General features: G+C 39.8%; 1 protein-coding gene and 1 long non-coding RNA gene across 3 annotated transcripts in view; one reads left to right on the top strand and one right to left on the bottom strand.

Moving 5' to 3' along the window:
- The window catches only part of LOC134441819 (uncharacterized), a 44,217-nt gene extending 31,219 nt beyond the window's left edge, over positions 1 to 12,998 (top strand). For both annotated transcript variants that reach the window (XR_010033209.1, XR_010033208.1), the window contains 2 exons: positions 6,465 to 6,536; positions 12,926 to 12,998. This is a non-coding gene — a long non-coding RNA (uncharacterized LOC134441819). The remainder of the gene's footprint in view (positions 1 to 6,464; positions 6,537 to 12,925) is intronic.
- Positions 12,999 to 19,589: 6,591 nt separating this feature from the next.
- Positions 19,590 to 20,750, bottom strand: LOC134441259 (forkhead box protein G1-like). Its single transcript, XM_063191490.1, has one exon. The coding sequence runs from the start codon at positions 20,748 to 20,750 to the stop codon at positions 19,668 to 19,670; it is 1,083 nt and encodes a 360-aa protein (XP_063047560.1). The 3' UTR covers positions 19,590 to 19,667.
- Between the last annotated feature and the right edge of the window lie 694 nt (positions 20,751 to 21,444).

The raw sequence follows: 21,444 nt of genomic DNA, 5'->3' as shown, positions 1-21,444 counted from the left end.
ATGGGTTTTGGCCTCTCACCTACACGTAAACAGAGTTTTGAATGTGCCTTTTTAAAAATGTGCCATTTAGGGGGCAAAAACACACCTGTCACGATGGAGTTTTTATGTTTATCCACATGTTGCGTTTACACATAAACGGATAAAAGGAAAAATCTGAATTATATCCACATACTTGTAACCAGAACCGTAGTTAGTAAGAAGTTAGTTAGAAACGTTATTGTCCCCATGAGGAAATAAATTCTAGTCAACTAGTTTGGCATGACATGACTTTAAGAAGGAACAAAGTCTAACACGTTTATTTCACATTTACCCAGATGTTAACAAAGACATTTTGGACACTAGACAGGACAGGACAAACTATGGAAACACTTTATAATAATGTCTGCTTAGAAAGCATTAAAGGGACACTGTGCAGGAAATGGTCAAAAAAGGTACTGCAACTATGCTGCTCATTGAAACTGGGCTGCCTATTGCCAAATTTGATCTTTTCTTGAAAGTTTACTAAGTAATAAACTAATATTTTCCTAGTATGGCCCAAGTACAGTCATTTTTGCAGCTAAAAATGGCTATTTCTGAAAATTCAAAATGGCGGACCATGGAGAAGATCCCCCTTTTCATGTATGAAAAGTGCAATTTTTCCAGTCATAATGAATATTTAGAATTTGATGGTGGTGGTAAGTATTCATGCAAAAGGTAACATTAGTGAATGGGTAGCATGAATTCTGGAAATAAACAACTACAAATCTTGCACAGTGTACCTTTAATCACTCTTAGTAAATAATGAACAAATGATGAAGAAAGCATTAGCAAATGTTTGTACATGACTTTAATGTTATGTTAATATTTTATACTTTTCAAACATTTACAAATTGTTTGTAAATGACTAATAATACTAAGATAATAATAATAATATTTGTGAAATCGTGAACATATTATTTGTAGAAAGTATGAAGAAAATGTAGCTAATAATAAAAACATTTGTTAATGTTTTGTTCATCATTAGTTCATTGATTACTAAGTCTTTCTAAGCCGACATGTTTATAAGGTGTTACCCAAACTATTCAACAGACTCAATCTCATTCTCTACCTCAGTTGCATCACTGCAAAATGGCAACCAAAAAACCCACTGGCTGTGTAGATATAAAAAGGAGGGGGAACATTGCATGACATCCTAGATAAAGTATAAGTATACTGGTCTTGTCTTTACCTTTTACATAAATTAAATTGACATTACATTACATTACATTACATTGCATTTGGCAGACGCTTTATAACCAAAGCGACTTTCAAAAGAGGACATAATCAAACCAAAATCACAAGCAAATACAAAGTACACAGGAGATATACAGAACAACAACTGTAGTTGCATAGAGTAAACAACGAGTACACACACACACACAAACACACACACACACACACACACACACACACACACACACACACACACACACACACACACACACACACACACACACACACACACACACACAAACTAAACTAAACATCATGTCAGGAGTCTGACATGGGGCAAGGCCAGTTCAAACATTAGTCTAGTAGATTCTCTCGAAAGAGAAATTGACATGTTTCTCTTTGTTGAGTACCACATCTTGATCTGTGTTATCATACCCCCTGGTAAGCCCTGGAACATAAACTAGGCCCTGAAAACCCTGCAAAACTACTGAAGGATATGCTTGCTGTCAAGGGCCCTGTCGATTACCACACTATCCACCAATGAATTAAAGTGTCTGATAATGGGACCTGGCCATGTCTCAAACGGCAGGGCACTGTGCTGCTAAGCTGGGGACCTTGGTTTGATTCCGGCCCGAGGTCATTTCCCACTCCTCCCCCAATCTCTCTCTCCTACTCACTTCCTGTCACCATCTCAGATTGTCCTGTCAAAATAAAGGTATAACCCCACCACCACCATTTTTTTAAAGTCTCTGATAATGATGTGTCAGTGTTTGGTGGTGGGGTGGGATGGGGTGGGGGGTCGCTGCTATTCATTGAGGGCTTCACTGAGTACCGTAGATTCTATAGCATAGAGTGGAGGTCTCTCTTGATGAGTTCTCTCTTGATGGGTTCCTGTGATGTGTCCCCAGGTCGGGGAGGCTGACACGCATGCTTGAGTGCTTCCCAATGGGGCTCTTCCTCTTCCTCTGGCCCTGTGTGGCAGTGGTTCCCAAACTTTTTCAAGGCAAGTTTATTTGTATAGCACATTTCATACACAGGTGCAATTCAATGTGCTTCACAAAAAAATTAAATTCAAATTTCAGTGGGGACTCCATTTTGGACTTAAGAATAATTTCGCAACCCCTTCCCCATCCCCCACCAACCATTGTCTTAGCCTAGCAATGGATTTCTAGCAATATTAACAGACAAACTATCAATGAAAATTCTAGCAATATTAATGGACAAAAAATGCTTAGATTTCGCATTAATAGTTTGTCTGCTAATATTGCTAGAAATCCACAGGAGGACAGCAAACGCATCTATTAACCATACACATGAATGCTTTTACTAACCAAATTATGGAATTAAGTTTGCGGTTACGGTAGCTGTTAACTTGTGTATTTTTTAACCCATTTTTATGCAATGTCCTGTTTGTCTGCAACCCCCTAGGGGTCTCGACCCCCAGTTTGGTAGCCACAGCTGTATGGTGACACCCCAGGGGGCTCTCTGTCCTCTCGGGCGTTCCCCCTTTGACACCAGGGGTCACATTCACACACACACTTTACAAGTGAGGTTGGGTAAGGTCAGTTTGGGGAGGAACAGCCTTGTCAATTCTGCACGAATGAAAGAATTGTGGTGTGTGCACATGTTGGGGAGAGAATGTGTTTCTGCATATAATATTAAATAAATTAAGTCATACGATATGAATGCCTACTTTTCCTATAAGACCACGTTTGGTAATGGAATTATACTTTTCTTTGATGACTTCACCAATTTGATATACTTTTCTATAAAGCTTGGTTTTGGTGACTTAAAGACGACTTTCAGAAAGCAATTATATTATTGAATTCCATTACATCTGGCAGATGCTTGTATGTATTGTGAAGTGACAAAAGAGGGCATAAAGGGCAACATGCAATGCTTTGTGAAAAAAAATTACCAACATTTTTTTTCTTATATAGGCCTACAGTATACATTTTTTTTATCATTTTGCTTATATTTAAAATTAGAATTGCAGTCATAACATTTACTGCCTTACTCTGGTGCATTCAAATTTATGTTTGTGTTCTGTATGTTTTTCGGGTGGCTTTAATATATGGTAGTGCACCCAATGTGACGTTTTGCGATTTTTAATACAGCCACTCACACACAGGTATAAAGTTGGTTTTTTTTAGTTATTTTACTCTCTCGCTTTGATGCACATGCAGTTTAAACCAAGTGGGAAAAAAACATTTTAAACTGGTTTTAAACCAGACGTGACCTTTTCCATCGGATGTAGTCAGTGCCCTTTTACGGCGGTCAATGACGAGCAACTTGCGATTTGCCCCTTGCTAAGTTAGAACAACAGCTTTGTTTGAGTTCAATCGCCTCACCTGCTCTGGGTTCCCCTTTAAGCGCAGATGAAGGCAGGCCTGCTGGGTTGGAGTGTGTGATCACGTTGGCGAGATGGCGGGATTACTGTCACGTACTGTGGCTGTTTGCTTAACCTCTGCGCCCGCCCCTTGGCTGAGGTCACGCTGAGCTGTCCGCCCCTGTCGTTACCCCAATTATTTCTCAAGTCGTTGAGCACACTGGGGACGGGCGGCCCGGTTGTTATTATTAAGCCTTCATTTTTTGCTGCCACGCAAAAGTCTGGCGCCTTTGCGTGAAGATTATTGCTGTTGTTTGTAGTTACACTTGCCCCTATACAGTAAAAGTCCACAAGAGTACCAAAAGTAGCCATGTAATCTTTACTCTCAACAGCACTCGAGCGTTGTTATCACTGCACCAAGCATCATTTGATGTCTCATGTCTCATTTGATGCCTTGCGTGCATCAACAGACACAATGAAAGTGTTTCATTGTGGAGGATGTGTTGTTTTGTACCATACAGTGGGCATACAGACTGTTGTTTTCATTTCAAACATCTCTGTGTTTAGCCTTGCAAATGGGCCCCTAATGACTCTCTGGCGCGGCTGGGTGACACACACACAAAGAGATTTTTGTCTCTTTAATGGCACTTGTTATCAGCAATCCCTTTGACTTATCTGCCGTCATTAGCGGCTCTTGTCATGATCCAGCGTTTAGCAAGCAAAACCCATCCATGACAGCAAAGAGGACCTTGAGCACACACGATTAGACACAAACTTTGTAAACAGACTGATGTGTACTGTATGTGCTAACGCAAACACAACATTGAAAGTTGTTGTAGGACACTGAAATTGTGCCTAACTCAAAATCATTTTCTGCCGAGCAAATGGCTTTACAATAAGACACTGGAATTGTGTGTAACTGAGTTTGTGTGTAACTGAAATTCATAAGGAGAGTCAGGTGGGCTGAAATATTTTCTTCATCACGAGGAGAATGTGTTAAGTGAATTAGGTCATGTTTATGAACACCTTACTAGGTAATGGCACTGGTGAGGGATGTTAGAATAACAAGAAGTTTCTTCAAAATAGTATTTTAATGCGAAGCTGATGACTTTTATCAACTGTGATTCGTTCAGTATAACATACATGTGTATGCCCAACTCTGTGTGCCAGGGTGAAGAAGAAATCGGAAAAGGTTTCCATTCCCGTAATAAAAATGTGATTGTAAATACAATACATTTGAAAAAAATTCTGAAGTTGTCACAAGATAAATTCTGGGTAACGCTGTACTGCACACGTTGTCATTCATTCATACATAATGGCTACTGCTACTTTTCTTTTTCATTTTTTCCCGGTAATGTTTGTATATGCTTTAGATTTTGGATCTTTCTGGTGTATTTATGTATGCAGGTGTGTGCAATGTGTTTACTTTGTGCAATGTGTATTATGTGCATTATTTATTTATCCTACTTGACACCTCAAGTGCCTCCATGATCATCAATACATTACCTCTACTCTACTCTAGACATGAGTATTCTTTTACCAAGGCATCTGTTGCATTTCCCACCTGTGAAAATTATTATGACTCTAGAAACTCTGAAATAATAAACTGGCACCCTGACCATGAAGACATTAGAAGGAAAGCAAGCCCACCACAAGGTCTATGTTCAACCTTGTCCGCATGTGAACATGTTCTTGTTTCTCTCTTTCTTTTTTCTTCATTTTTTTTTCTTTTTTGGTTTAGCGATTGGATTGGATTGATTTCCTTCTCTATCATGTTGAACTTCATGAGCATGGGGTGACTGACAGTCACATCTGCCATAAATTCAGGAACATTTTGTTTTTCAGTTGCATCAAACCTGCTTACAACATCCCCCATAATTTGAAAGTGATAGGTTTCAAACGTGGAAGGTACATGGAAGCAATCAGTTCCATTTGTTTCTCACATTGTAGTGAGTTCTGTAGTGATAACTTATTACTAAACATGTACAGTGCTTACATGTATATGTTGAATGAATTTACTATTTTCTACTATTTTATAATTTTCTAAACATACGTATAGCTTGCTGTTAAGGGCTACACACATACAGTGTGAACATGAAGGCGCTTAAAATGGTTCTCAAATGGTTATCCAACCATCGCTTGCAAGGAGGTTTTTAAAATGGTTCTCAACTGGTTATCCAACCATCACTTACATGAGGGTGTTTAAAATGGTTCTCGAATAGTTATCCAACCATGTCTTACATAAGATCCCATTATTTTCAGCACATCCTAGTTGTCAGCATCAAACTCTGCTGCCCATGGTGTGGATTCAGATTCAACATTCAGACGTCATGAGATTCACTTTTTACCATACAGAATCAGTTTGTTTCTTTCTTTTAGAATGCAGTTGATTCTCAAAGCGCAGTGAGGTCTGTACTGGTACCAAACAGGAGCATAGTTCACTGAATAATATACACATATAAACACAAGCCGCAGTATGACCCCAAACACACACAAGCATGAAACATGGCTGATGATGGTGTGGCGATGGAATTCCAGGTGTATTTTTGTCTGTGCCACTCAAATCGATTTTATCCCCAAAGCTCATATCATAACAGCATAACGGCAACAAAGGGCAACAAATTCAATTCCATGATACTTGTTGGGCAGCGGGTGTCCAGGTTTAAAGCTGTGCTGCAAATATCGAAGCTGATGTCTGGCAAGTTTGTAAGTGAGCTGCTCGTAGTGTTGGAGACCATTTTCTCTGGAAAGTGACACTTTCCATGGCAACCTTGTCTTGCATGGGCTTCTTGGTCCCATCATGGCCGCTGAGGGCTATATCATTGTGAAATAAAAACAAATCAAAATCCTCTCTACAACATCATTCAAATGAACTTCAGATACACACACTTTAAACAAATGTAACGTGTATGTTCACAGTTATTCTCATTGTGTTTTTCATCAGGTCTCAGGTTATGAAGTTCCCATAACTGCATAAGGGGTGAGCTGGCAAAACAAGAGGTGGGTGAAGTGTGAGGTGGGTGAATTTGGTTATTACAGTGATGTTAGTATATCTACTCCATCAGATGTTTTGAAAAGATATTCAAAATATGTTTAGGATTCAAGTAGTATTGTAATGACCTGCAGGGCACAGATCGGCAATACAAAGGATGTATTGTATTGTCATTTTGGAAAAGTCATTTTTTTGGTTCATAATTTAGTTTATCGCGCGTGAAACTGAATTATGGTGTAGTGCACAGTGCTATTAAAGTGGAATTTGAGAGGTGGGTAGACTGCTTTCACTTGGGTTTGCCATCCACTTCGGCCCTGTACACTTTAAAAAAATGTTTTAAATAAGTTTTTGTTAAGGCAAGGATCGTAGATACTGGACACCATCGTCCACCATTTGACCCTATTGAAAAAAATATTGCTGTGTAAAACATAGCACAGTATTTTCTTATGCTACTGAAATTTGTCTTTTGGCATGTTGGCTCTAGCCACAGTGTGAGTTTGAATCCATTTAGCACATTTGTATGAAAATAACAAAAAGAAATAAAGAAGTGTTATTGGAAGTTCCATAAATAATTATTTCCTACAACAGTATTGAAATATACTGATTAGTATAAATATTGTCGATAATTATGCATCGTTTGTGATTTTCTAAGCATACTGTTTTATTCCACATTCAGCTGTTACATGTGACACGCATAGCCCATAGCGCATCTGTTCTTTATTTTATCATTTGTAAAATGCTTATTTTATTAGTTAATACCACCTAATAATATTATTAATTGTTTATAGTCAGCAAGTGTGTAGAATAATGTGCTATTCTATCAAATTTGGTTGGATATATTCATGTTGTATTTTAATATAATGCCAAACATCCCTGAAAAACATGCAAATATATTGACGCTTTCAAGCAAAAGCACTTATTCATAATCAAAATAAAAATATTTCTGCAGCCTTTAAATGTTATGGTCGCATGCATCGCTGTTACCATCTCTCAAAGGCTGTAATATACGAGCAAGACTTAAAATATATAACACGCCTAAAAATAATTTCTTTACATACATTGTTTGTAAATAGTCAATTGAATAATTATCTATCCAACATGACCAGTGAATTATGTTATTTTGACCTCTGCATCTTCCTTTGTGTGTGAATGTAGTAAAGTGTAAACTCTCAACACACAAATATCGTGACAAATTATTTTCTCTCCGTGAAAATAAGAAAATATTTCCCTGTAATATATAATTTAGCATTACTAATTTTATTCTGGTCTTTTTTTGTTAACACATAATAGATGATTTTGTTTATTGTTCTGACAATAAATAAACGTATTCATTTTATATTTATAATTTATTTATTATTATTATTATTTAGTTAGTTTAAAAAAAAATCACTTTTGTAGTTACTAAAACAGACATTTAAAAGATGGAATATTTTTTGTTAATAATAAAGCTCACTTGAATTTTGGATGTTGTAAATATTTTTTAAACGCGCCTGCATTTTCTCAGAGCCAGATAGGCCTATATTTGAGGAGCTTGGCAGGCTCCTTTAAGCTAGATTCAGAAAACTAGATTCAGGATACCAACCACGCCCGCCCCAGCATTCTCAGCCAAGTTATACTGCAGAAGTATTGAAGTTCTCCCTTTTCATCGATTTGTAAGATTATTAATAATATTTGATATATTTAAATGTACCTTGCCATTTAACATCTTGCGTTGTTGGTGCAAAACAGCTGTTTTTTTGTTTTCAATACAAAACGCTGCATAATTAAATATGTATATGTTCTTCTCACTGTTGATGTTGTGTATTAATGTGTTGTATTTATAATTGTTACTGCAATAATTGTCTTGTTTTAAATTGCAAACTCAGATGTGCAACATAATCGTGGCTATCAGACTGGTTTAGCTATTTCGCCAAGCAGCGGAATAATATTAGAAAGCTTGTAATGGTGCATTGATCATCTCTGAGATCAATACTGTGAGGAAACATGGTCTCCTCAGGAGCACATACAGTACACATGACACCCTGTAACCGGAGTTACACCAGGGATCAGAGACAAACGCACTGAATTACCCCATGTACCGTAGTGAAAACACTACGCACATGTAAGTGAGCCGAAAATCCTGCTGCCCACTGTCAAATGCTTTAATTTGCTGTCGCATAATTTCATTTGCCACCCTGAAACACAGTTGGACACCTTTAATCTAACTTTGATATGATTTAAAGACTCATTAGATGAAACAGGGCTTGGTGCGTGTTCTGTTTGTTGTCTGTAATGGCGGGTCTAGGGCAAGATATTTTGCCCTTCCGCCATTTTGGAAACCGCTTGCTTTGGAAACAGCAGGCAACTGCTCGCTTGCTTGCTTGCTTGCTTGCTGTCTTATCCCCTGAGAAGACCAAGAGTATTTGGGGGCTAGTCCCTGTATTAGGATATGACCTGGGTCACCCCCTGGTATGTTTTCTTCACAACCTTAGTGGCAAAAGAGCCTTGGCCCCAAACTGAAAAATCCCTCGCACCCCCAAACCCCCATGCAAGACCTTCCCAACACCTCCCTGCCTTGTCCCTCTTCCATCACTCCCCCCCCCCGCCCTCCTCCAACGCAATCGCAAAGCCCCAACAATAGTGCATTGGGTTCAATCACAACAACCCCCAAAACCTTTCTCCTATTTTTACCGCTCAAAACAGTGGTGTAGTCTACTTTTTGGTGGTGGGTATACTGTATATTTGAACATTTTTTGAGGTGGTTATACTGTATATATTTGTGCTATTCTAAATAATGGATCAATCAATTTTAAGTGGGTATACTGAAATCCCTAAAATTTTGAGGTGGGTGTACTGCGTATACCTGCGTTCTACATAGACTACACCACTGGCTCAACATACATATAGTCATGGATCTCAGATTATTTGACACCATCCATTAACCTGCAGGCTTGACCCTAAAAACTGCAGCAGTGAAATTTGTCACACACACACACGTCTGGAGACAGAAAGAGGAGATACTTCATACTGTAAAGCGTGGCAATGAATATTTTATGACCCAGGCTTTTTCATGTTCCGATAAGATACACGAGGTTAAAACGCTATACGACTATACTCTGCTGTCTGTGAAATGTGGGGTAGGTGTGTTGTCAGTCACATCCAAGCTCAATGCACAAGTGGGTGCTATTGTGTACCCTTCAACAAGGGGTATTAACATACACGTGTGCCCTTCCTGATCTTATCTCTATAAATATCAAGCTTATTCATTATATCAGCGTTAATAGGATAGAACAAAGTTGCCTACCTTTTACTGTACTCTTCAGAGCCTAAAATTGCGTCGTAAAATATCTCGAAACTTTAAGCAGCAGTACGCCTAAAAATACAAAGACATTCTGCAAATGGGTAGAGGTTGAATACCCTACAAGTGAATAAACGCTCACAGGATACGACTACTGGTAAATTCACATGGCTATGGTTACTGTGTGTGCAGTTAGTAAGTAGTATAGGCCTCTGAGCAGCTGGTATGGGGCCGAGAGAGAGAGAGAGAGAGAGAGAGAGAGAGAGAGGGAGCCAGGCACGCATATGTAATACATGATGAAGTGATTGGAAGAGTTTGAGTGCATCAGGAGCCCTTTTGTTCCCTATTTAACACGGCGCTCAAACGGCGCAGAGCGAAAGGGGGCGGGATCTTTGCACATTGTTGGCATCTTTGATGACCACTCAGATGGTAAGCCTGAAAATAGAGTCAGCGGAGGGCCCGGGATAATCGTAATTAGAAGTGACTTTTCGTGCCAGTGATCCATGCAGACTATTAGTCTTGTCACGAAACGCTGCAGATGCTGCTGAGCATGCGCAGTGTCGGGGCGGGCGAACGAACCCCACCACCCCCGCCCCCACCCCTCCTCTTCCTCTTCCTCTTCCTCTCTCGCTCTTCGCGTGTTTCGAGTGGAAGGTCACCTCTGTCCCTCATCAACGCCACCTCTCTCCTCCGCCCCTCCGCAGAGAGAGACCTCCACATAACAAAAACCCAGCGCTGTGATTTGTCACGGAAATGTAACGGGGTGGAGGCCGGCCGCAATTGCAGTGTTACGAAACTTTAAGCTAGCTGCATCGTTGGCCAGGGGCCGGGGGCGGTGGTGGTGGGGATTTTGCGGTTGATGATGGAGGAGATGAGGAGATTAGAACAACACACAAACAAAAATCATTCAAAACAAACTCAGTCTGGCAAAACACCATCTCCAATATCGTGACTGGATACATTGCATGTCCTGTAGGACGGCGGGATTTGGTTTAAAATGTCGCCCTTTGACCACCCTGTGAGGCCAGACCACAGTGCAAGCAAGGGCTTATCTCGTGCAAATGGCGGCTGACCTTCCATCGTGCACTGCTTGAACTGTATTTAGCATTCCATAACACCAATGGACATCTGATTGTTATCAATGTCATTAAAATATCTAAAGCGACAATATTTGCAGCGCAAAAACATAGACTACATTTTGTCACTTATTTAGTGAGAAATGAATCGCTGAATTATACTACAACCAATACTACTGAGAATCTTAAAGTTAAACACAGATAGCCGCAACAAAACTGAAGGAAAAAAGACCATCGGTCCAGGCACTCAGTTGAGTTAAAAAGAAAAGTGAAAAGTGAGGAGTCTTTACTTTATGGCCTAATGTTTTAAAAAACACCAACGTGTCTCAGCCCTATACGGCCTGCATCGGGGTGCGTTTTTTTAGCTATTGCATGCCGTTGTACTTGCTGACCGGCTCCATTTAAAACCGGCAAGTGTAACGCCTATGATTCACATTTGCAGAAAGAAAAACGAGAACTTGGTTGTCAAGTAACATCTGAGTATCTACCAGTATGATGTATTCTTGCAAATATGTCTGACTTGTGTAACTTCCCACATTATACAGATTGCTATATTCAAAAAATAAATGAAGCATTGGAGAAGTGGTGTGGTCAAAACCCAATCAAATGAATGATATATCTGTATAAAAGATGTTGGGCGGGAATTTGTATTACGTATGTGTGAAGAGCAGTGGAAGCTTCAACAACAGATTATTGAGATCCCTTTCAAAGGTACTATAATGGGAGTGCATGTTTGGTATATGTGGTCCTTACAGGGAACTAAAGTAATATAATGGGAGTGCATGTTTGGTATATGTGGTCCTTACAGGGAACTAAAGTACTATAATGGGAATGCATGTTTGGTGTCTGTGGTTCTTACAGGGAACTCAAACTATAATGGGAGTGCATGTTTGGTGTCTGTGGTTCTTACAGGGAACTAAAGTACTATAATGGGAGTGCATGTTTGGTGTCTGTGGTTCTTACAGGGAACTAAAGTACTATAATGGGAGTGCATGTTTGGTGTCTGTGGTTCTTACAGGGAACTAAAACTAGACCTTGTTTCCAGACACGCTAATGATGTTTTGTTGTTTGTCCTGTCTCTATTACATTGCTGACCTTAGCACAATCACTCCCACAGCACAGCTGCAGAGATCAACACAGTTGTCTGGTTTTAATCATTTCCCCTGGACAAAATTATTTGGAAGACGGCCTAGGCACTTCTTAATCTTTTGCTTTTTTTTCTTCTGTTTTGTTTTGGGAGCTCATGCATGCGTACTGCCAAATATTCTCCATCACATGTGGAAGTGATATTAAATGGGAAAATTATTTAAATGAAGTCTGATGATGGTATATTTTGTGTAAACCTTATTATGAATATCATTAAATACTATTTGTCTGCAGTCCTTTGAATTGACTGCATGATGAAAAAAATGAATTGATGCAAAAACATACTTAGTGGCTATATTTGCTAACATTACATTAACATTGTAAACCATATCTGTCTTATAATCAAATTGGGAAAATAATCAAAGCATGTTGTAGTGGTATGACGTGTTTTGGTGTATTGATTTAATGTGATGAGTTGAATAACTTCAATTCAAATATAAATATTGTCTGTTGTACAAAATAAGCTAAATAATAATTGCCAAAAATGTTGCATGTGACTATACTGTACTGATTTGACTATACAAATAAATTTACTGATATGAAATAATGTGAAATAATTGAAAATGGAGAACTATTGTGTCACTGAATATTTTTCTTTCAGTAAAGACAAACAAGCTTGGCTTTGTGTTTAACTCCTATGTTATGCAGACGGTGCACAAAAAATAAGTCACTTTTATTCTTTCTTGTTAGCCAGGTGAAAAAAAAGTTTTTATATATATATATATATATATATATATATATATATATATATATATATATATATATATATATATATATATATATATATATATATATGATTTTAAGGCTGTAATTTGCCTTTTTGACCATTTTCAGATGTCTTACCATACTCGAAGTACCTGGCATCCTCCTCACCAACTCTTTCATCTTCCTTTTTTCCCTCTTTCTTCCTTTAGACAAGGAAGTAGGAAGTATTCTCATTCATTCTGGACTCTGCTGCTAGCAACATTACTCAGGCTGAAGTTGTTGGTGAGTTTTGGTCTCCAAGCTTTCACAATAAGTAGTTTAGTTTGAGTGTAGTTGTAGCCGTGCGTGTGGCGCATCTCCACAGTCTAAAAGCCAGACGTGTCCAGTATGGCCAACGGGACCGGGCCGTGGAGCTCTAGTCAGCGTGCCACCCGAGCCCTGCGTTTGACAGAGCGGGCACTGAGCGCCACCCAAGCCCTGTGTGTCTGAGAGCGGGCGCTGAGCGCTAGAGGTTGGGCAGGCATGGCAGGCGGGTGGCAGGCTCAATCTGAGGCCTGCTCCTCGACTACACACACGCACAGCACAGCAGGAGACTTTATATCACACACGCACACACACAGATGCGCATAGAATCTCTAAAAGCACATTAATGCATTTCGGGTCATAGAACTTCACTTTCAGTAATATTGGAAGGCTGTTTAGTGCTTCTAAAGTGAGACATTCCATGTTACACGATTGTCAAGTTGACAAATGAGACTGCATCTAAGAAGAAAGGGTAGAGAGATTGTTTTTTTTAAGAGCGCTATTAACCAGCCACCCGGCGCGCACCTCCCGATTTGGCCAAATCTCAAGGTAGTCCAAGCAGCACTTGTCTCTCTCAGTTAGAATTGTTGGGGTGTCTGGAAGTCTTGGCAAAACTTTTTAACTGAGCAGTTTTTCAGACTTGACTTTTGTCTTTCCTGAAGAGAGAGAGAGAAAGAGGGAGAGAGAAAGAGAGACAGAGACCGAGACCAAGACCGAGAGGAAGTTTGTCTTACCCCAACCTTCCATGTGTGATCAGTGACCAGAATAACCTTTTTTTGGTCCTAAGACGCCTCCTTCTAAGCTTTGAGGATTATCCAGACACGGGAGGAAGAGAAGAACTGGGAAGAGAATAGGGATGCTGTGGCCTGTTGCCCTGTGTGAGTGAGTGAGTGAGTCAGGCTCTAATGAGGGTTGTTTCTGGTGGAACTTGAGTGTCCTTGCTTGGCTCAGTAAAACTTAGAATTATCGGAATTATCCCAAATGGTTATCATTGCATGGTTTACTCAACTAAGAGTGTAGACGATTCATGTACGTATAGCTGGTCAGCATCACGAGGAGAGGATTTATGCTTAATGTTTTAAAAGATAATTTTAGCAAGGTAGCGAAATGTGGAAATAAAATACCTACTTTTGTGTCAAGGACCGCATATACGAGAAAACATGCCTCTGTTTGAGTGTGTGTGTGTGTGTGTGTGTGTGTGTGTGTGTGTGTGTGTGTGTGTGTGTGTGTGTGTGTGTGTGTGCTTGTGCTTGTGCTTGTGCTTGTGCGTGTGCATGCAGTTGTGTCCTGCAGTGTGTCATCCAACCCAACCTAACAATGGCATATTTTTGTAAACTTTAATAATCCTATATCTCCAAGGTAGGCCTACGTATCTATACAGTAGTTCTGGTAAAGGGTGAGCAAGTAGTGAGTTTACCCTCATCTGAAATGGCAGAGATGCACATTTTCCAACTTTAAGGAAAGTCTATATATTGTATTACTGTGAAGTGCATTTGTTTCATAATAGAAGGTATATGCCAAGTGCACATGCTAACTTTCCATATTTACGATTAGTTCTCAAGGGACTTTTTGCAATTGGCTACTAGCTGTAGGACATTGTGAATAATAATTTGAATGTCTTTTTCAAAAATCTGATTGTCATCACCCTGCCCATATTTACCCACCACTGCATATAGCATTGGGCAACATGGCCTTGTTTGAATAGTCTATTACCTCCGCCAAGGAGGTTATGTTTTCGGTCGCCTCTGTCTGTTTGTTTGTTTGTCTGTCAGCAGGATAACTCAAAAAGGAACAGATTTGGATGAAACATTGTGGAGTTGTTGGAAATTACAAAAGGAAGAAGTGATTATATTTTGGTGGTGATTCGGATCACGATCCAGAACCAGGATGTTTTTTTAGATTCTTCACCATTGCGGGAAAGGGCAAATCTTAACATGCCAGTGTTGTAACTCCACAAAAAGAGGCAAGAAAGACTTGGGGGGAAAATAGGGTGTAATATAGTCAAATGTTCTATCAAACAACTTCCTTGGTTGAGGTCTGCACTCTCTGAGTGCATTTCTAGTTAGTTAAATAGAATATTTGGATAGTTTGGAAATTGATTCAATCTGATGCTGTTTAGAACTGATTTCATCACCATCATCACAGTTTACCATACATCCTCCTCACTGATCCCTGGTCTAAAAAACTCTATTGCCATACATACTTACAGATTTTAGTTTTCAGACCAGTGTGGCAGTAATTTGAAGCATCAATAAAAATATTGCATTCATTTTCACTGGATCATTGAAACATCTCAGTGCATAGTATTTGTGCAGAAACCTGATATACTCTATCGCTTTTATCGCATGGTTTATATTAAACTTCTACATTGAACTTTAAAAAAATAAAAATACTCTAAACAAAACTGAAGATCTGCGGTCTTCTGCATACAGCTTAGGGCTGGTTATCTTCACAGTTAGCATTCTAATCTGATCAGGTGAGAGAGATGCAGTCAGACACAAATGCATATGTTGCAAATTGTCGAAGGGTGAGGTGGTATTCACATCTACCGTCCCTATGGTATATTTAGTAGCATTTGTTAAAAGGTTGAGAAATATTATTCCCTCAATACAGTGTTTCAATGTAGTTGCGCACTGCTTTGTCAAAGGCGATAAAACTTCTTTATTTGTCCACAATAAAAACGTCAAACTGCTGTTATGTCTTGCCTATCAAAAAGTGCATCCTATTTGACAACCGTGTTTGGTTGCCGTCTCGGCGAGTATTTCGGCAAATCCCCTGTAGTGTCCCGCAATTTGGAAAGCTAGGCTACCTCTTTCGCGCTCGTATGGAACATTGTCACGACGCATATTGTTTATAACTGGTTTGTTGTGCCACAATTACTATCCTTACATGTGATTGAAGTATCGCCACGCAACAAAATAAATAGGCTACTCATATGTAGAGCCACCCACAATACAAATACATATTTACATATAGGCCTATACTTGATATTCACTGCATATTATAACTCATGAATTACAAATAACCTATAAGTGATGCATTTTACGCGCAGGGATTCATTGTTTTCTTATGCCGTTTAAGTTTTTTTGTTGCATAAACCATTTAGGATTTTTTTTAAAAAAATAGTTTCACTAAGTTAAATGTTGCAAAACGTGAGTAGGCTAGGCCTATCTCGTGTATATTACTATATTTTATTCTGACCAGGATCGATTTCAAGCCCTATTCCTTTTTTCAAATGGACCACTGCGCACGTATTTGGTCATCCAAAATAATGCCAAATATATGCACACGTGTTTAGCCCACTGTTCTCCTGCTTTTGTTTTAGTTATTGCTTTGTAAACAACGCTTAAGCGCACTGTCATTGCCGGACTGCATAAGGCTTTTTTGTTCACGCTTTTTATGCACGCTTATAGTAGGCCTATATGTCTAAATATAGGCATACATAGCGATGTCTGCACCAAAATATGATTCCGTTTATAGGTTTTAAAGTTTGAACCTGATTGGGGACAATCCTTCGATTACTGAGTGAGTCTGTAGGCCACATCAACTCGTCTATTTGGATACAGAGGAACAGATACTGTGCAGATGCGGCGCCCGAATGTCATAGGTTAACTTCAATGAAAAGTATAGAGTTTCGAATGATTGTTTTTAGGGCAATATTAAATTACCTGCCAGCCAAACAACATGTTATGTTTGGAATTATATATTTTATAATCATTGTGTTTTTGGTTTTTTTTGTATGGGAAATACATTATTTGTATTAATTGTATGGGTTATAAATTATTTAAAAAAAGATGGAAACCTGACATGCTTACAATTCAGCGGTTGGCTACTCTCCACCCCCATTCAATGGACGTTTCAGCTGTGGACACTTTAGAGAGAAAAGGTAGTCATCACAAGAAGGAGACATGTCCGTTTACAAACTGCCTTGAATGATTTCCCTTTTTTTGGTTTATAAAATCGTGACAGTTTAAAAACTATTACATGTAGGCTGTGTGTATTATACGCCATGTCCTAAAAGCTCCATTGTCTTATGAGCTTGATTTTTCGAGCGGTTTCCCTATAACTACTTAGGCCTGCTTGCAATTAATTTGAATCAACAGGGCAATATCTGAAAGTTTTATATTGGCTAACCGAAAGCGGGTTATGCCTATGTCTATCGCATCTCCACATTTTTATGCTCTATATTGCCTTTTTATCCCTAATTAAATTGGAAATAACGTGGATAGCATAGTCTACTTTGGCCTAATTTAGAGAGCAAAACGTGTCTGTGTGTGTGTGTGTGTGTGTGTGTGTGTGTGTGTTTCGCGTGCGTAAAAGTGTTAAGAATATGTGCCGTGCTGAAGTGTTGAATCGGTGAATATGAATTTTAAAATTCTGATTTTTTTTTAAAATTATTATTCATTTTATATGTTGGCAATTAAAATCATGAATACGCGGCCTTTTTGTTGTGTGGGTGTGAGTGGTGATATTGACATGTTTGTGTCAATACTTCCATGACCTGTGTCGTTTGTTGTGTGCGAACTCAACCTGCACTGTGTCGAAAATCCTTCTGGGTTAATAGGCTGCCAGCACCACCAGTCCGTGTCTGCAAACAACGCACAGACCGAGCACACAATGTGGCATCAACAGCATGTTCCACCTTGGCCTAAACTTAGACTGTTTACATCATTTGCTTCCTGTTGGACTTTATAGGAGTGCCTGGGACAAGTGTCACCACATTGACGCGTAGCCTATGCTAGGATGCACACCTTTTCGCGATTAGCACGATGTCATGTTTAGGGAAAAGGGACTCTCACTAATGTGCTGTTTCATGACTCATGCGTCCTCCTCACCGCGCCATGCAAGGAATCCATTTTAGGCCTATAGGCCTAGTCATATGGTATCCGTAACTCTATTAGCATATATCATGTATTATAGGCTCTAATTGTGGTGTAGAGAATGTTTAATTTTTATTTAAATTAGGCTATACCAAAACTGGTACCGTTTTGGGTACAGGACTTTCTAGCTAGTATGACCTCTTTTATAACGTAAAGACTTGCACGCAATGGTCAGGATTTTTAATGACTCGCATGTGTCTATCAAATTATTTATTTGCCATGACGTTGGCAAGTAAGAAAATGAACACTAAGGGAATTATTTTGTGAAATATTGAATATAATATAACGGGTGTTGCACCCATTTGAACAAGGTGTGATGTAGGCCTAGGCTAACTGGCGCGCGTCATCGACAACCTTTGGCAAAAATGAGACCAATGTCCCTCAATGAGCATTCAGCTTACATAGTGAAATAGAATTTGTGTTCACAACATAAAATCTTTTTTTCTCCTTTTTTGACAAAACAAATATTTTAATGATTTATGTCATATAGCCTACTAACAAATAAGTTTCTGCAACAAAACACACATTTACAAACTTCTTACAATTAAAAATATTGCCCCGACTGCAAGTGCAAAACTTGAAACGATTTTGCATATGAAATCCCGACATCAAAATGCAATATCGAGGAATAAATCATGACGACATGGGACGAAATTATACATGTTTTGTGGAACTCCATGCATGCCGTACATTAGTAGGCTAACAGTACCCGCATTGTTTGCCATGTCGTTTAATGTTAAGCAGCAAACACAATTGTAATGGGAGTTTCTGGGGAAAGCCAACTCATTTCTCAATGTAAAAGTAAGTGCTGCAGGATGAGAAGAACTCTTGATTTTTTATCGTTAAGAATCGTATCTTGAGGATTATTTGGGCGCTGGTATAGAATTTGTGTGTAGCTCCAGCAAATAGATTGTAGACATCCAAAAGCAACATGACCAATACAGTAACCCATATGGCTCTGTAAACACCACGAATATACAAGTCTTCTTATCTCTGATGAGGAAGTGATGATGGGTGACATGCTGCAACTGAGGCCTTCTGCCTGCCTGCCTGCCAGCCATGCAGCCGGGTGACATAGCATGTACATGCGCATTACGAATCAATACACGGCGCTTTAGGACCTCTCAGACTGGCACACAATGAAAACAATAATATTGAAATATAAACTCGATTTTCTAATAGTGTGTAGCCTCAATCACCCACTGTGTACAAGAGTACAGCAGTAGCCTACATCACATAGGTAGGCCTATACAGTGGACCGATCCTAGAAACCTGAGAAATTTCAGAAATGTCTTTCTCTTCCCGTGGTTTAACCCTGATGTATTTAAGGCGCTTTTCCACGAAAATAAAGGAAAATAATAATTAATATTTACATAAATAATTTATATCGCTCTGGGTAGCTCAATACTGACGGAGGAAAAGACAATAGGATTTAAATACATTTCAAATAAATACAAAACATAAATTAACAGTCCTGTTCAAAGCAAAAAAAAAAAGAGTATACCCAAGATATATATATTATATATAAATACGAGATATATCGTTACCTTTGGCAAGTCTAGATTCAGTTTATAGCCTAAAGGTAACAAAGTTTGTCCCTTCAAATACCCTAACCAACGATCGTAAACACTCCATGGTGCATGTGGCCGTACAACCAATACTTTATCCACACGCCACACCTTGATTGTCTTTTTTTGCAGGATATGCATTCACAAAAGTCTATGTCGATTTTTACACATCCCTTTTACATCCTGAAATCACATTTTCATCAGTTCAAAAAGGAGCTAGGCGCGACTCTTTTCTGGTGGGACAGGACTCCGGGGAAGCCGCTCGAAACGCCCGGACTGAAGGACGGCAAAGATGTTCTGAGCGACTCCGACAAGAGAGTCGGCGGGGAGGTGGCGGGTACCCCATGATACCCTGACGTGCTCTGTTGGAGTGACGACGGATGCTGACTCCCGGAGACAAAGTAACCGCTCTGTCCGGAAAGCAAACCCACAGGCGACGAGTTCATGCCATAGCTATTCGCTATGCCCAATGGTCCAGATGAGCCTCCAAGGATTGGCCGTGAAAGGTCGCCGTTACCAAGCTGGTCAACTCCTGGCAGCCCCAAGGAGCTATACGCGTGTGATTGGTTGATAAAACCAGGGGACGATCCGTTATAGTGCGGTGGGTGCAAAGATAGAAATGGAGATATTTGCCAGTACAAAGGGTTGTTCGCTCTGTCATTTATTCCCAAGCCGAGTGGTGCGAAACGAAGTCCTCTCTTCATTGCAAGTTTACCCCTTGAGGTAGCCGAGCGCCGCCGGAGTTTCCCCGTGGTCCCCCCAATAAAAACATCATCACTAGAGGGATCCAACATCCAGTAGTTCCCTTTTCCCGGGTCGTCGTAATGCCTTGGCACTTTAACGAAACACTTGTTCAGACTCAGATTGTGTCGAATAGAGTTTTGCCAACCTTGTTTGTGTTCCCGGTAATAAGGGAAGTTTTTCATGATGAACTCGTAGATTCCATTTAATGTGAGTCGTTTTTCGGGGCTCTGCCTAATTGCCATCATGATCAAAGCGTTGTAGCTGAACGGCGGCTTGTCAAATTTTCCATTCTTGCCTGTCTCGGTGGTGCGCTGCGCTTGACCTTCCTCCTCTTTAGATTTCTCCAGTTCCGACGGCGGAGACTCCATTTCGGTCGGTTCCACAGATTTTTCTGAGTCTGACCCCGAAAGAAGAGGGGTTTTCTCTGAGATGTCAGGCTCTGGCTTGTCACTTTTCGAGGGCAGCAGCAGACTCTTAATACTAAAAGAAGTGGATCTGTGCACCATCGTCGGTTCTTTCTGATCCCCCATGCTGCGCATTCACAACAAATCTCCGATTTCGCCGTTCAGTGGTAACAACTCAGCGACGATATGAGCATAGCATCCCCTGCATGAGAGAAGTTGTTCGACAGAAGGGTACTAAGAGCAGGATGCAGAAATTAGTAATTAAGGAGGTTCCGTTTTATCACTACATCACTATGTGGGAGGAGCCACCACTTCTTTTTTCCCCCTGCGATCAACAACGTGAAGGAGCTGTCTCTCAAATGTCAAAACAGTACTTACGTGTTTGAACACAGCCGATTAAGCTGTTATACTTTACCCATGTAGTTTATAAAACATTTTCAATTGTCTAGTGCGTAGGTGTGCCCAATTTACGCAAGTGGCAGATTATAGGCCTAGGGTTTATTTTATTTCTGCCTATTGCTCATTTTCATTTTAACAGCCCTCGATATGCAGTAGCACAATATTTACCGTCAGGTCATGCAGACCACGCTTTTCACACATTTCAGTCGCCATAGAAATATATGGCAAGCTGGTTGCGCACCGGTAAGATATAGGCTATCCATTGCTGTGGGAGGGCACTTGCATTCTGTATAGCCTACTTTATCGTTCACAGCGTAGATGCAGATAACAACAGTACACAATTGCCATTGTGTGTGTTTTTTTAGTAGTGTTATACACGGTGTAGTGACATTACTGCTTGACATCAGACAGAGTCTTTGGCGTTCCGACA

This window comes from Engraulis encrasicolus, chromosome 24 (genome assembly GCF_034702125.1).
Source record: "Engraulis encrasicolus isolate BLACKSEA-1 chromosome 24, IST_EnEncr_1.0, whole genome shotgun sequence".
In the NCBI taxonomy this organism is placed as follows: Eukaryota; Metazoa; Chordata; class Actinopteri; order Clupeiformes; family Engraulidae; genus Engraulis; species Engraulis encrasicolus.
The sequence above is the reverse complement of the archived record's forward strand: the minus strand, read 5'-3'. Positions and strand labels throughout refer to the sequence as shown.

What these genes read in the sequence shown, in the direction of transcription:
- LOC134441259 (XM_063191490.1), bottom strand. Translation starts at nt 20,750, where the DNA reads ATGCGCAGCATGGGGGATCAGAAAGAACCGACGATGGTGCACAGATCC.